Source organism: Tamandua tetradactyla, chromosome 8 (assembly GCF_023851605.1).
Source record: "Tamandua tetradactyla isolate mTamTet1 chromosome 8, mTamTet1.pri, whole genome shotgun sequence".
NCBI classification, from domain to species: Eukaryota; Metazoa; Chordata; class Mammalia; order Pilosa; family Myrmecophagidae; genus Tamandua; species Tamandua tetradactyla.
In genome coordinates, this window is record NC_135334.1 from 93,817,952 (window position 1) to 93,830,834 (window position 12,883).

The 12,883-nt window shown below is 37.5% G+C and overlaps 1 protein-coding gene across 7 annotated transcripts in view; it reads right to left on the bottom strand.

Moving 5' to 3' along the window:
* The window catches only part of HPS5 (HPS5 biogenesis of lysosomal organelles complex 2 subunit 2), a 61,331-nt gene that overhangs the window by 17,503 nt on the left and 30,945 nt on the right, over positions 1-12,883 (bottom strand). For all 7 annotated transcript variants that reach the window (XM_077114170.1, XM_077114167.1, XM_077114165.1 and 4 more), the window contains 8 exons: positions 12,211-12,397; positions 11,479-11,602; positions 10,487-10,636; positions 9,285-9,362; positions 8,215-8,792; positions 4,324-4,444; positions 3,971-4,126; positions 3,109-3,228 (listed from right to left, as the gene is read on the bottom strand). In XM_077114170.1, the coding sequence (XP_076970285.1) occupies positions 3,109-3,228; positions 3,971-4,126; positions 4,324-4,444; positions 8,215-8,792; positions 9,285-9,362; positions 10,487-10,636; positions 11,479-11,602; positions 12,211-12,397 (1,514 nt within the window). The remainder of the gene's footprint in view (positions 1-3,108; positions 3,229-3,970; positions 4,127-4,323; positions 4,445-8,214; positions 8,793-9,284; positions 9,363-10,486; positions 10,637-11,478; positions 11,603-12,210; positions 12,398-12,883) is intronic.

A 12,883-nucleotide genomic window follows, 5' to 3' on the forward strand; every position in this document is an offset into this window, starting at 1 on the left:
TAAGCAACAAAAGAAAAAACAGGCAGGTAAGTGGGAACTCCTCAAAATTAAATGCTTCTGCACCTCAAAAGACTGTCAAAAAGGTGAAGAGGCAGCCAACTCAATATTTCCAAAGAAAATATTTGGAAATCACGTTTCAGACAAAGGTTTGATTTCCCGTATATACCAAGAAACCATACAGCTCAACAAGAACAAACAACACAATTATAAAATGGGCCAAAGATATGAACAGGCATTTTTCCAAACAGCAAATACAGATGGCTAAAAATGAAAGAGGAGATGCTCATTTTCATTAGCTAGAAGGGAAATGCAGATCACAACTACAATGAGATACCAACTCACACCTATAAGAATGGCTGTTATTAAACAAACAGGAAACTACAAATGTTGGAAAGGATATGAGAAACTAGGACACTTATGTACTGCTGGTGGGAATGTATAGTGACACAGCCACTAAGAAAGATAATCTGGGGTTCTTTAGAAAACTAAATATCAAGTTGCCCTATGACCTGGTAATACCACTACTCGGTGTATACCCAGAAGAGCTGAAAGCAGTGACACAAAGACATTTTCACACTGATGTTCATGGCAGCATTATTCACAATCACCAAAAGATGGAAATAATCCGAGTGCCCAACAACAGACAAGTGTATAAACAAATTGTGGTATATACATACAATGGAATCTACAGCAGTTAGACAAAATGACATGCTGAAGCACATGACTAGATGAATGAATCTTGAAGACATAATGCTGGATGAAATAAGCCAGATATAAAAGGATGGTTACTGTAATGAATGAATGGTTAGCTAATGAGATTGAATTTAAATGTAAGGGAATGGATAGAAGTGAAGGCAGTTCATTAGTGGGTCTATAAGTAATTTTGCCATACTGAAGATGAACATGATTGAAAGGAGTTGTATAGAGCCATGTATCCCACCCATTAACACTAAAAATATAAATAAATTCTTGTGTGAAGTTCTTGAAAGGTATGAATCTTGTACAAAGAGTTTATAGTATCAAGGTATAAGGGAAAACTACAATTGCATGATATGGCCTATGTTTAACAGGAAGACATCAACAGTACCACAACAATACCAGGGATAAATAACGGGGGGGGGGGGGGCGTTTAGGGACAAGAGTTAAGGGGAGATTTGGATTTTTTATTTGGTGAGAGTGTGTTTATCAGTTATTTTTCTCTTGGGAGCAACGAAAATTGTCTAAAATTGAAAGTGTTGAATGACTGTTGACTTAGGACATTATACACGATGCCCAATGGATGGAGGTGGCTGAAGGATGCACTTAATGAGAAGTAGAATGGCAAACTGTGGCATAAGCATATGATCAAATATTGTGCTACTACAGAAAAGAATGAAGTCATGAGGCATATAGCACTGTGAATGAACCTGTGGGACATTATGTGATGCAAAATAAGCCAGAAACAAATGAGCAAATATTGTACAGACTCATTTAGAATATACTTGAAAGAAAACTGGAGCCTAGATTATAAACTCTTATAACAGTCACATTTAGTCCAGAGCAGTAATTGTTATTTCCAGATACTGAGAGACTATGCTATTACGTTTAACCCAGTATCTCCCTGGAATTTTGGGTAACTGTATGACACCTATTCTGAGAGTAGAAGTTCTAAAGTTCTGCAAGTCAGCACTGCCACATAAACAACTGTTAGAGAAACTGAAAAAGAGATCAGGCTTCAATTAGAGATAAGAACAAAACCAATTGGGTCAAGACTAAGGTAAATCAGAATACAGGGTTAAGGAGGACATTGTATTTTAGAACTTTACTACTCTATGAGATCAAAGGAAAAGAGGTTTATTTTGTTGGGAATCTACATTTTCTGTAGCATATAATCTAAGTCAACCACTCTGGATTGATCATTTAGACAACCCAAACACAGGGAGCCCAGAATGGGAGTGAGGGCTTGTAATTCTGTATAGCTTAATGTAATGCCCAGACACATCCCACAGTATGTTGAGTACATAATTAAAAAGTATTGCAAAGTCCCCAAGGGAGAGAACACTAAACTTTACCACTGAGGAAACCCCTGATACTGTCTCAAACATTAGGAAATCTCAATTTAATAGGCCAAGCCCTTGATCTTGAGGCTTGCTCTTGAGAAGCTTATTTATCTAGTGGAGAAACTTAGCCTACCTATAGTTATGCCTACGAGTTACTTCCAGAGGACCTCTTTTGTTGCTCAGATATGCCCTCTCCCTCTTTACACCCAACTCTGCAAATGAAATGATTATCCTCCATTCTACATGGGATGTGATACCCAGGACTGAGTATCTCCCGGACAACGTGAGCTATGACTCCCAGGGATGTGCCTGGCCCTGGCACTATGGATCAACAATGCCTTCCTGACCAAAAGTTCAAACAGAAGTGTAACAAATAATGTACCAGTGGCTGAGAGAGTTCAAATAATCGACAGGCTACTTTGGAAGCTACCCTTATACAAGCTTCAGTTAGACATTGCTATTTATCATCATTTGCCAAACTCCAACCAAAACCATTCCTGTCAACCCTAAAGAATACCTAGGGCTTTATCTGAGATTCTACAAAGGTTCCATACACTATGATTACTTTCCAGAAACCTAAAATCTCCAGATGGGTTCCTAGACCAGATAAGTCCTGAAATGCAGAGGGAGCAGCCTCTATAGAACATCAACTAGTTCCAGCCCCCTATCTCATATTATCAACCATCCTTTCCAACATTTAAAAGTTAGAATGAGCACAACCCCCACACCCCTAAAGATTGGGAGAAGGATCTAAGGAGAAGGTGGAGCTATAACAGAGAAGATAGAATTTAACAATTGGGAATGAATGCTGAATCATTTTGATATTTCTTCTTGTTTCCAGTGTCTTGGAGCAGCTAGAAGTAAAAACCTAAAATTGTGGGATTGTAACCCATACCAGATACAGAGAAACCTGTTCTATGACTAATTGTTGCAGTACCCTTTGAAATTTATTGCTTTTTTGTATATGCTATTTTTCACAATAAGAAAAACATAAAAATAAATAAATAAACCAGTTTCTTCAGTAATGAACTTAGAAGCTTAGAAAGAGCACTCCGCACTCCTTCCATACCTGGGGTATCCTTCTTCATCTATAGTGTTCGCCTTTTCTGGAGCATCATGGGACACTGCCAAAAGCAGCCATTCCAATCTTAATGACTCCGGTTGTAAAAGGGACTCAAGAAATGGTGGCCTAAGAGAAGGTTGGGGAGAAATATTACTAAGTTCATGCTGACAATGAAGCATAAAATGTGGTTAATGTGAAGAAAATTTAACTAAGGGGTCAACACAGTGGATGAAATAACTTGCAAACTCTTCTGCTACAAATGTCTAGAAAGGCTGGTGAAATATAATAATCTTTTAAACGTATAGCTGAGCCCCAAGATAACAAGAGAAAATGCCAAAGGCCCAAAACAAAAAACAAATACAAACCAGTGTGACAAATGTGAAACAATCAGTGGGGTGGGAAGTATGCCAGTTTTAATACCCAAAGGGCTCAGGTGTTTATAACCATGAGGGGGGAGTTAGGAAATAAGGCTTCAATCTAAAAAGAAACAAAGGGCTGGAACTAAAATTCACCAACAATAAAATCATCAACAAAACAGTGGAAGTAAAAATCCACTCACTGAAGGGAGACAACAAGAAAGCTTAATGTCTTAGTCCAAGCCTTGAGGCTGATTGATTTTACACTGATGATCTGGGATTCTCCGAGAAGGAGGGAAGGAAGAGAAGTCTAGTATGTGCATGCTGTGGTGTGTGCTGAGAACTGTGGATGAATGGACCAAGACTAACAAAATCCTCTTCTTCCATAGTAGGTGCCTAAACCCTGTAGTACTTAACAGCAAAAAAAAAAAAAAAGTTACAATTGCTTATAAAAGAAAAACAATAACCTACCAAAAGAAAATGGACAGTATGCAAATGCATTCTCCTCTCACCTTTGATCTTCAGGCTTTGATTTCACGAGACTGTCCAAATAGGCCAAAAATTGAACAGGATGATTATGACAAAGTTGCATGATATCTGAAGGCAAAATGGATGGGTAAAACCTGATAAAGGATCGAAGGGCAGATTCCCCAAACCTCTCATACAACCTGTATTTAAAAAAAACAAAACATTTAAGTCTCCAACTTCTGTACAATCATATATATTGGCCAAATAATTTTTAGAAATGAAAAAATATATATTAATGAGGAAACAAGAAACTTTCCAACATGCAAATAAATGACACTTCAGAGACTAAGATACTAAAAACTACATGTTCATAGAGACAACATATAGAACAACATACCGGGAAGCATAGGCAAGCAACAAAGTACTATCAAGGGGGACTGAGTCATCTAATAATTTTAATCTTGTTGGTAGGTCTTCTTCTTCCATCTTCATATATGCAGGATTGGAACTTGCCATTTCTGAAAGATAAAGCACATCCTTCTCCCTTTATCTTTCTAACTGTAAATACGCAATTCATTAGACATTCATTCAACAATCTTTAGTCATGCACCTACTGTGCACAATGTCCAAAGTTTGTTAAGCATTGGAAAGACAAAAAAGAACAAGATGCAATCTCTATCTTTAAGGATCTTAAAATCAAATTGAAAGTTTAAACAGGACCCAGTACACTTAAGTGATTATTTCCCCTGAAGAAATGAGCATCAGAGTAGCCTATATAACTGCCATCAATGTCAGACGACCCAGTTTTTTCTAGATCCAGTGCCACTATTCCATCTTTCAGAATAAATTATCTAAGCTAAAATAAAATAAAATACTTGATCCATTAAAAAATATAACATTATGGAAAACCTTCATGCTTTAAAGGAAGATTTGACTATCAGAAATAGCCAAAACAAGTCTGGTGAATAGAGCAAGTAATGATCTAGTTAAAACTATTTCTAGTCAGCAGGAATGGGGGGCAAGACAGTGGCATAGTGGGTATGGAATTTAGTTCGTCCTCTAGACCACTTAGTAAACAGCCAGGAATTGTATAGGACAACTGCTGAGGGGTCATCAATGACCAGACACATAATGTACACCAGTGGAATAGGTGGAAGAGCTGAGATCCCACACAGAACCGTAAGTCTCCCAAGCTGCGGAGGCCAGTACCCCTCCCCATAGGCATAGCAGGCTGGTTCCCAAGGGAAAAAGAAACAGGCCCTACTAGGGGCAAGGAAATAGTTCAACCAAGCTCCAGTTGCAGAATTAACAAATTCAGGACTGCTGAAAACAGGCTCTAAGCACAGATAAACCTGGAGTAAGCACTAAAGGAATGGGGAGTTTTTACTCCAGAGAGAGGAGCTGGGGCCAACCAAAGAAACACAAGTTGAGGCTTTTTGAACTGGACAGCACAAAATACTGGAAAAGGGCTGAGCTGGGGCCAACCAAAGACACACAAGTTGAGGCTTTTTGAACTGGACAGCACAAAATAGTGGAAAAGGGCTGGGCCCCAAGAAAAGGAGGCACATAGACCCTGGGGACATAGAGAGCCATTTATCAACTCCAGCTCTTAACTGGCAAACTCAAGAAGATAGGGTCTGGCTCTAAAAAAGTGCCCTGCCCCTCACTTTTTAAAAATCTAAACAGCTCATTATATAGAACTGGGAGCACTCTCAGGCTTCAGCACTGCTCCAGACAAGGGTGGAATTAAGGCATGCCTGAGAGACAAAGTAATTTAGTCAGGTTAAGGGGGGGATAATTCCCTAAAGAGTATATATTCTCCAAGAAAACGGGAGTGAGTTCAGCTCAAGTGGCTGCCCTTCTTCAGGGAATTCAGGACTGAGGGGCTGGAAAGCAGAAGCATCCTAAGCCCAATTCCTACCTCAGCCTTTGTCTCAACCACACCAACTTCCGGGAGAGACTGCTGAGAATAAGAAGCACTGCATCACTTTATGCTGGTGGGAAGCTGTAGGCTGACAAGTACCATAAGCTGGGCAGGACAGAAAAAGCACAGAATCTAAAGGCTTCAAAGGAAAGTCTGACAACCTGCTGGGTCTTACCCTCAGGGAAATTTCAAACTGGTTACACTCTCCTCCTGAGATATGGCCTGTCTGGTCTGGGAAAATTTGACTGTGGGCAGTCATATCTGAGGAGATCCTCCTCAAAAAAAGATTCCTTATAGGAAGGGCAAGAAACAGAAAAACAAGAGCTGAAAAATTCTGATAACTTAAATGGAAGCTATGCTAGAGGTCTACAATAAGTTGAGTGGAAAGCCAAAGATCACATAGAGAACAAAGCCAATCAGCTAGAAAACAATCTCCAAAATAAACTAATTAAGGAAATTAAATATATAGATGCCAGCAAAAAATAATGAGTCATACTAGAAAAACTGAAGATAGGGTACAAACCAACATTTCAAATGAGATACAGGAGTTCAAACAACTAATTCAGAATGTTTGAACAGATATGCAAAATCTCATCAAAATCAACTCAAACTACTGGGGGAAGATACAGCAAAAGAGATGAAGGATATGAAGAAGATATCAGGCAAACATAAAGAAGATCTCAAAAGTCTGAAAAAACAAATAGCAGAATTTATGAGAATGAAAGGCAAAACAGAAGAGATGAACTAAACAATGGAAACCTACAACAGACTTGAAGAGGCAGAAGAAAGGATTAGTGAATGAGAACAGTGTATCTGAATTCCTAAACAGAAAAGAAAAGATAGGGAAAAGAATGGAAATATAAGATCAGGGTCTCAGGGAATTGAACAACAACATGAAGTACACAAATATACGTGTTATGGGTGTCCCAGAAGGAGAAAAGAAAGGAAAAGGGGCTGTGGTAGTTAGATTCAGTTGTCAACTTGGCCAGGTGAATGTGCCTAATTCTGTTGCTGTGGATATGAGCCAATGGTACACGAACCTCATCTGTTGCTCCTTACATCTGCAGTGGGCTAAGAGGCATGCCTGTTGTAATGAATGATGTTTGATTTAATTGGTTGATGCTTAAATGAGAGAGCTCAACATAGCACAGCCCAAGCAGCTCAGCATACCTCATCTTGGCAATTGCAGTTCAGTCCAGGCCTTTGGAGATACAGAAAGGAATCACCCCAAGGAAAGATGTTGGAACCCAGAGGCCTAGAGAGAAGGCCAGCAGAGATCACCTTGTGCCTTCCCATGTAATAAAGAACCTCAGTTGAAAGTTAGCTGCCTTTCCTCTAAAGAACTATACATTAGCTAAATAAATCCCCTTTTATTGAAAGCCAATATGTCTCTGGTGTGTTGCATTCTGGCAGCTAGCAAAAAAATATAACAGGGGCAAAAAGACTAATGGAGGAAATAATGAAAATTATCCATCTCTTATGAAAGACATATAATTAAAGATCCCAAAAGTACAGCATTCCCCAAACAGAATAGATCCAAGCAGACCTACTCCAAGACACTTCTCAAATTGTCAAATGTCAAAGACAAAGAGGAAATTCTGAAGGCAGGAAAAGAAAAGCAATCCATCCATTACAAAACAAGCTCGATAACACTGCATGAATTTCACAGCAGAAACGATGGGGGCAAAAAGGCAGATGGAAAGCATCTGATGATGAAAAGCAAAAAATTAGAAGGAGCCTAGAATTCTGAATTAGCACATGGAAAAGAGCTGCCCAATGATCTGTACTTGTTGTCCAAGATTGTTATATGAGCAAACATCCATTATATCTGAGTAATTACAATATGAAATACTTTACAGCAGTTTAGTCTACCCAACTAATATAATCTCTTTGTGCCTCAGAGTCCTCATCTGTAAAAATGGAACACCATCTACTCTAAAGACTGCTGTAAGGATAAAATGAAATGAGGACTGTAAAGTGTTTAGCATACTATCTACCACATGGTAAACACTCAATATATGGTAGAAATTATTTTTACATTAGCAAATTACATAAGGAATTTTCTTATTTTTACATATTTTCATTTCTTATTTTTACATATTTTCATATACAGTTTTACTTTAAATGAACTTCTCCATGACTGCGATATCATTTTCTGAATGTGACCGTGAAAGCAATAATTTTTTATAGTACAGTTGCAAACTAAACTAGCATTTGAATAACTATTAAAAATTAAAATGAATGGAAAGAAGAATGGAGGTTTGACCAGAACAGAGATGAATTTCTACCTAAATATTTTTTAAACCCCAAAATTCAAGAAGCTACAGCTAATTTCTATCTTTCATAAGGCAATCTGATTATTACCTTTCACTCCTTCAATAAAAGTATCCCAAACACGAGGACTGTTGGTATAACTAAGCTTGATACTCTCCTTTGCTCTTTTCAAGTCCAAAAGAAAAAAGTACTTCTTTAGAAACTGACAAGCCTGAATTTCAGAAGAGCACTGTTGCAAAGTGAGATCCACATGTCCATCTGTGCATTCAACCTTAGAATTCAATACATTCAACTCCAAACAAAACGTTGTTAATTCGGCCAAGTCCTTCTGAAGACCATTTGCTAAAATGCATGGAGAACACACTTGAAAAAGGTGATCCGAGGGCTCCCTCAGACTACTTACAGATTCACATGATGTTTTATCAACAGTTTCTTCATTGTCTAAAGAGTCCCTCTTTTCTTTTTCATTATCTTCCTCTATTATTTTCTTTTTTGATTCATCAAGCAATAGCACATTCTGGTTGGATTTCACAGATAAATTGCCAGTATCTGAAATGCCTGAAAAGTCCTTCATGGCAAATGTTTTTTCTAACTGTAAAAGCCATTTCTGTAAAACCTTTTTCAGAGACTTGGGTTCAAATAAAACCAGTGGATCCTGTAGCATTGTCCTATACAAGATAAATATAAAATTTATGTTTTGATTTTTTTTAACAAATTAGTTCATGCTAAATAGACCTAACACAGACAACATACTTATCTGGAATAAATACTACTTTTAAACACTTTAAAAAACAATTATCTCTCGCCTTAGGGGTACACAGATAGTTCAGTGGTGGAATTCCTGCCTGCCATATGGGAGACCCAGATTCGATTCCCAGCCCATATACTCCAAAAAAAAAAAGGAAAAAATTCAACAAATGGTGCTGCAATAACAGGATATTCACATGGAAAAGAACGAAACGTGACCTGCCATTGCACAGCAAACAAAAACAATTATCTCAGCAAGGTGACAATACTGAGAATATTAACCTGGTAGTATTTTACTAATTCTTGAATTTTGATTCCAGTACCTCAGCTTGAGATCATCTCAGGACCATTTCTAATGATTTCAGAAAGTCATTCCCATACACTGTAAAACTTTCTCACGCATAAGTACTTACATTGCTTCTGCTGTTGCTACTTTGAGCTCTTGGAATCTGTCTTCTTCTGGAAGTTTACTAATTAGCTCTTTTTTCTCCCTAAAAAGTGTAAAAAATAAAAATAATATTCACAATATTATTAGAGGAAATCAGAACTTTCTTAGACAAATATTTCTAGACATTAAGTGGCAAGTATAGAACCTAATGTTATATGAGACAAACAGACAAACAAAATGGTCTTTGGCCTTAAGAAGGGTAAGCTTAAGTCAGAATGGGATCTAATCAGAAAGAAAGGCATGCAGACAACTATATGTAATATAAAAGAGAATAAAATGAATACTAACGAGTAGCACCAGCACTATGCTATAGAAGTATACAAGGAATAATTATTCTGACTGGGCAATCAAGGGATGCAATCCTCAGCAGGTAGCATGTGTTAAGAAAAAATAGGGGAAGAATACTCCAGATTACAGACACGGCATAAAGAAAGACAGTGAGACGTCAGAGTATACCCCCAGTTCTCTGACAGGACTGGAATTTAAAGTGGTTAGAAGGATGTGTTTAGAAATGTAGCTGGAAGGGTGGCTAAAGTCCGATTTAGGAGGACTGTCTTAAATGCCTTGACGACAACTCTATACTTTTTTCCTATAAACATCATGGTACACACCTTCAATTTAATCAGACTATCCAGGTACACTGGGCCTGTGGGTCTCTCTCCTAGTTCTTGGATGAGTACTTAACTTCTTTGCCTCTAATGCCCACATTTCCTGAACTATGACATAAGGCAGAGGCCAAATGGACACAACACTTCCCAGTGCACTAGGCCAAGGGCTCTGCTACAACTTACAGGCCAGAGAGTATCAATGACTTACCCATGTGTAGGAGAAACAGGGCCAGGACAAGATATAGATCCTTGGTCATTCTATTAATACTCCTCCTAGGATATCTCAGAAACTGAGGAGATTATGGGATCATGGAGTAGGAACATGGGAAGGGTTGTACAGGGAAAAGATGGAAGAGGTACTATTTGCCTCAAAACATCTGAGGGGGTTGAGATAATTTTCCAACACTTTCTGGGATTTATGATTTTTATGAGCTATTCAATCAATCTACAATGAATGGGTTTATACATATGCCTTCTCCAACAGGTCATGGCTTTGTTCAAACAAATTCTAAGACTGATATTTACTAAAAATTTACTAAGATTGATATTTAAGGCTTACTCAGTGTCTTCCTCCAATGGGCAGGTGAGTGGACTCATATCTTCTTCACATAATTGCTCAACACCTTTAGGTTCTGGTCCCACTTTCATATCAGGGCTTGTGTGAAGGGTGCCAATTTTCTCAGTAGTTTTACGCACGAAGCTAGATACACTAAAAGTCAAATACCGAAATACTAACATGAAAAAATCTCAGTACTGCCAAGAATAAAAATTTTAGTATGTGAGTTCTTTATTGTCCTTTTAGTTTCAGGAAGGTAACTTGGATTTTATTTAAAAAAAAAAAAGAATCTCTGTTTGGGAAGTTGCTAACTAAACTTCCCAAATCACCTATATAATTCACATAGGGCCCACATAAATTCCACAATATAATAATTCACCTCATTCACTAAATTGCCCTGAAAAACCAAATTTAGTGCTAAAGAAAAAGTCTTTAACTCCAGTTGTGTCTGCAATGTTTCTGTCAACTCAAGCAAAGTAATCCTGACCACCTACTTACCCCATCCTGGCCACAGAACAGTAAAGTATTTCTTTATAGAAACTCAGCTGCTATCGAGTCACAATAAACCCTTCTTAAGAAACAAAGTTTGTATCTAATAAGACTCAGATAAGCAGTTAACTAGTAGCACAGTTTTCTCTCTTAAACTCAAATGTCAATCCTGGTCCTATACGGTAGCTAGGACTAGAATTCTGCAAATTCTCCAGGCCTTAGCCAAGTTAAGAAAGGATCAAGAAATGTCAAATGATATAATGAAACTGTTTCCATCCAGGATGAAGAAAAACCAGATTTTAATCTTCTTCTCTGGAGAAAAACAAAAACCCACAATTGCTAACAACTCAAGTGTCCAGTTACTTAAACAAAGAAGGAACATAAAAAACCTAGGGACCCTTCTTTTTCTCATTTAAAACGTCTTTTCATTCTCAGCACAAACTATCTAATATGACGACTGAAGCATAACCAGAAATGTGATTAAATGACAAGACTAATTGGTTTACCTTTCCTTGACTGCCTGAAGAGATAAAAGAGGAGATGGAGAACGAAATGATAATGGAATGCCGAAGGGGAGAAAAGTTTCATTCTTATCTGTTTCAAACGTCACTGGAACATGAGAAACATTATCTAATGAAACGAATCAGGGAAAAAAGAAACAAAATCTAATTACAAGGAAGTTTTTTATATTTAAGGAAATTCTGAAATGAATAAGCCAAAAGAAATGAAGGATTTGATACCAAAATCACAACCAAACCATATACAAATGGGCGAAACACAATTACAAGAAGTATGGGATGTTCCACACATAAAACACTTAGGCAGATACCTACATTTCCTACTAGCCCTGAATCCCCGTAATTCAAAAAGGAAGTTCAGCTTCTATTAATTGTTTCTCAACAGTTTGGTTACAGGAAAACTTGAACATCAGAAAGTGAAGGCAGTGGCCCCCAAAACTAGTAATTTCTCATTCCTGATGGAAAACAATTTGGTTAGTCAGGATAAAGTCTTTCTACTCTTTTGGTTAATGATCTCCTTTCTTAATCTTCCCAGCATTTTCATCAAAATTAATTTACTTAACCAATGTTAGCATAAACACAAGGTGAGAACAAAACAACTAAAATCTATCAAATAAAATACTAAAAATAATTAACACCTTGTAGAAAATCCTATGTGCAATACTGACAACCAGAAGAAACAATGCCTCATATCAGCAATCGGCAAAAGACATTCTTCACCTTCATTTCCCTGTGAGCCACAGCACTGATCTGGCTGGTTCTCTTCCTGAGGTGGGGTGAATTCTTTAAGTCTCTCATCTTCTGAAAGGGTCTGGCTGTGAAGAGAACAAGAATCTTCCTCTGACTGACTGCCTCTTCTGTTACTAATGATACGATAAATACCAGAGTCCAAGATGCTGAAACTTTCCTAAAAACAGAAAAAATTCCAAGATATTAAAGTAAATGTGTCTTTAATAACATTTACAGCTTTTTAAGAAAAATATCAACACCAAAGTAGAAACTGAATTAACAACAATTATGGCCTATTCCAGCAAACCATAAACAAAGGTTCTGATACCTGGCAGTTGGGTTATTCTGATTTGCTAGTGGCATCATGCTACATTATTTCTTCATTTTATCTACATTAAAGCCTGGCAATTAGAACGGGAATTAAATGAAACAATCAGGACCTGCACTGAGACTCAAATTAGCATGAAGCAACTGAAATCACATATTAGGAGCAACTTAACTTGAACTAGACGTCACAGGAGATCTCAGATGCATTTTGGAACCAAAAATAACAAACAATGACAAAGCAAAGATGTGGATACAAGACAGATCCAAACTGAGATTTCCTTTAATTGACTAGCATGTTAAAAGAAAGCCCCCAAAACTCTACTACACGGAAAGGAAG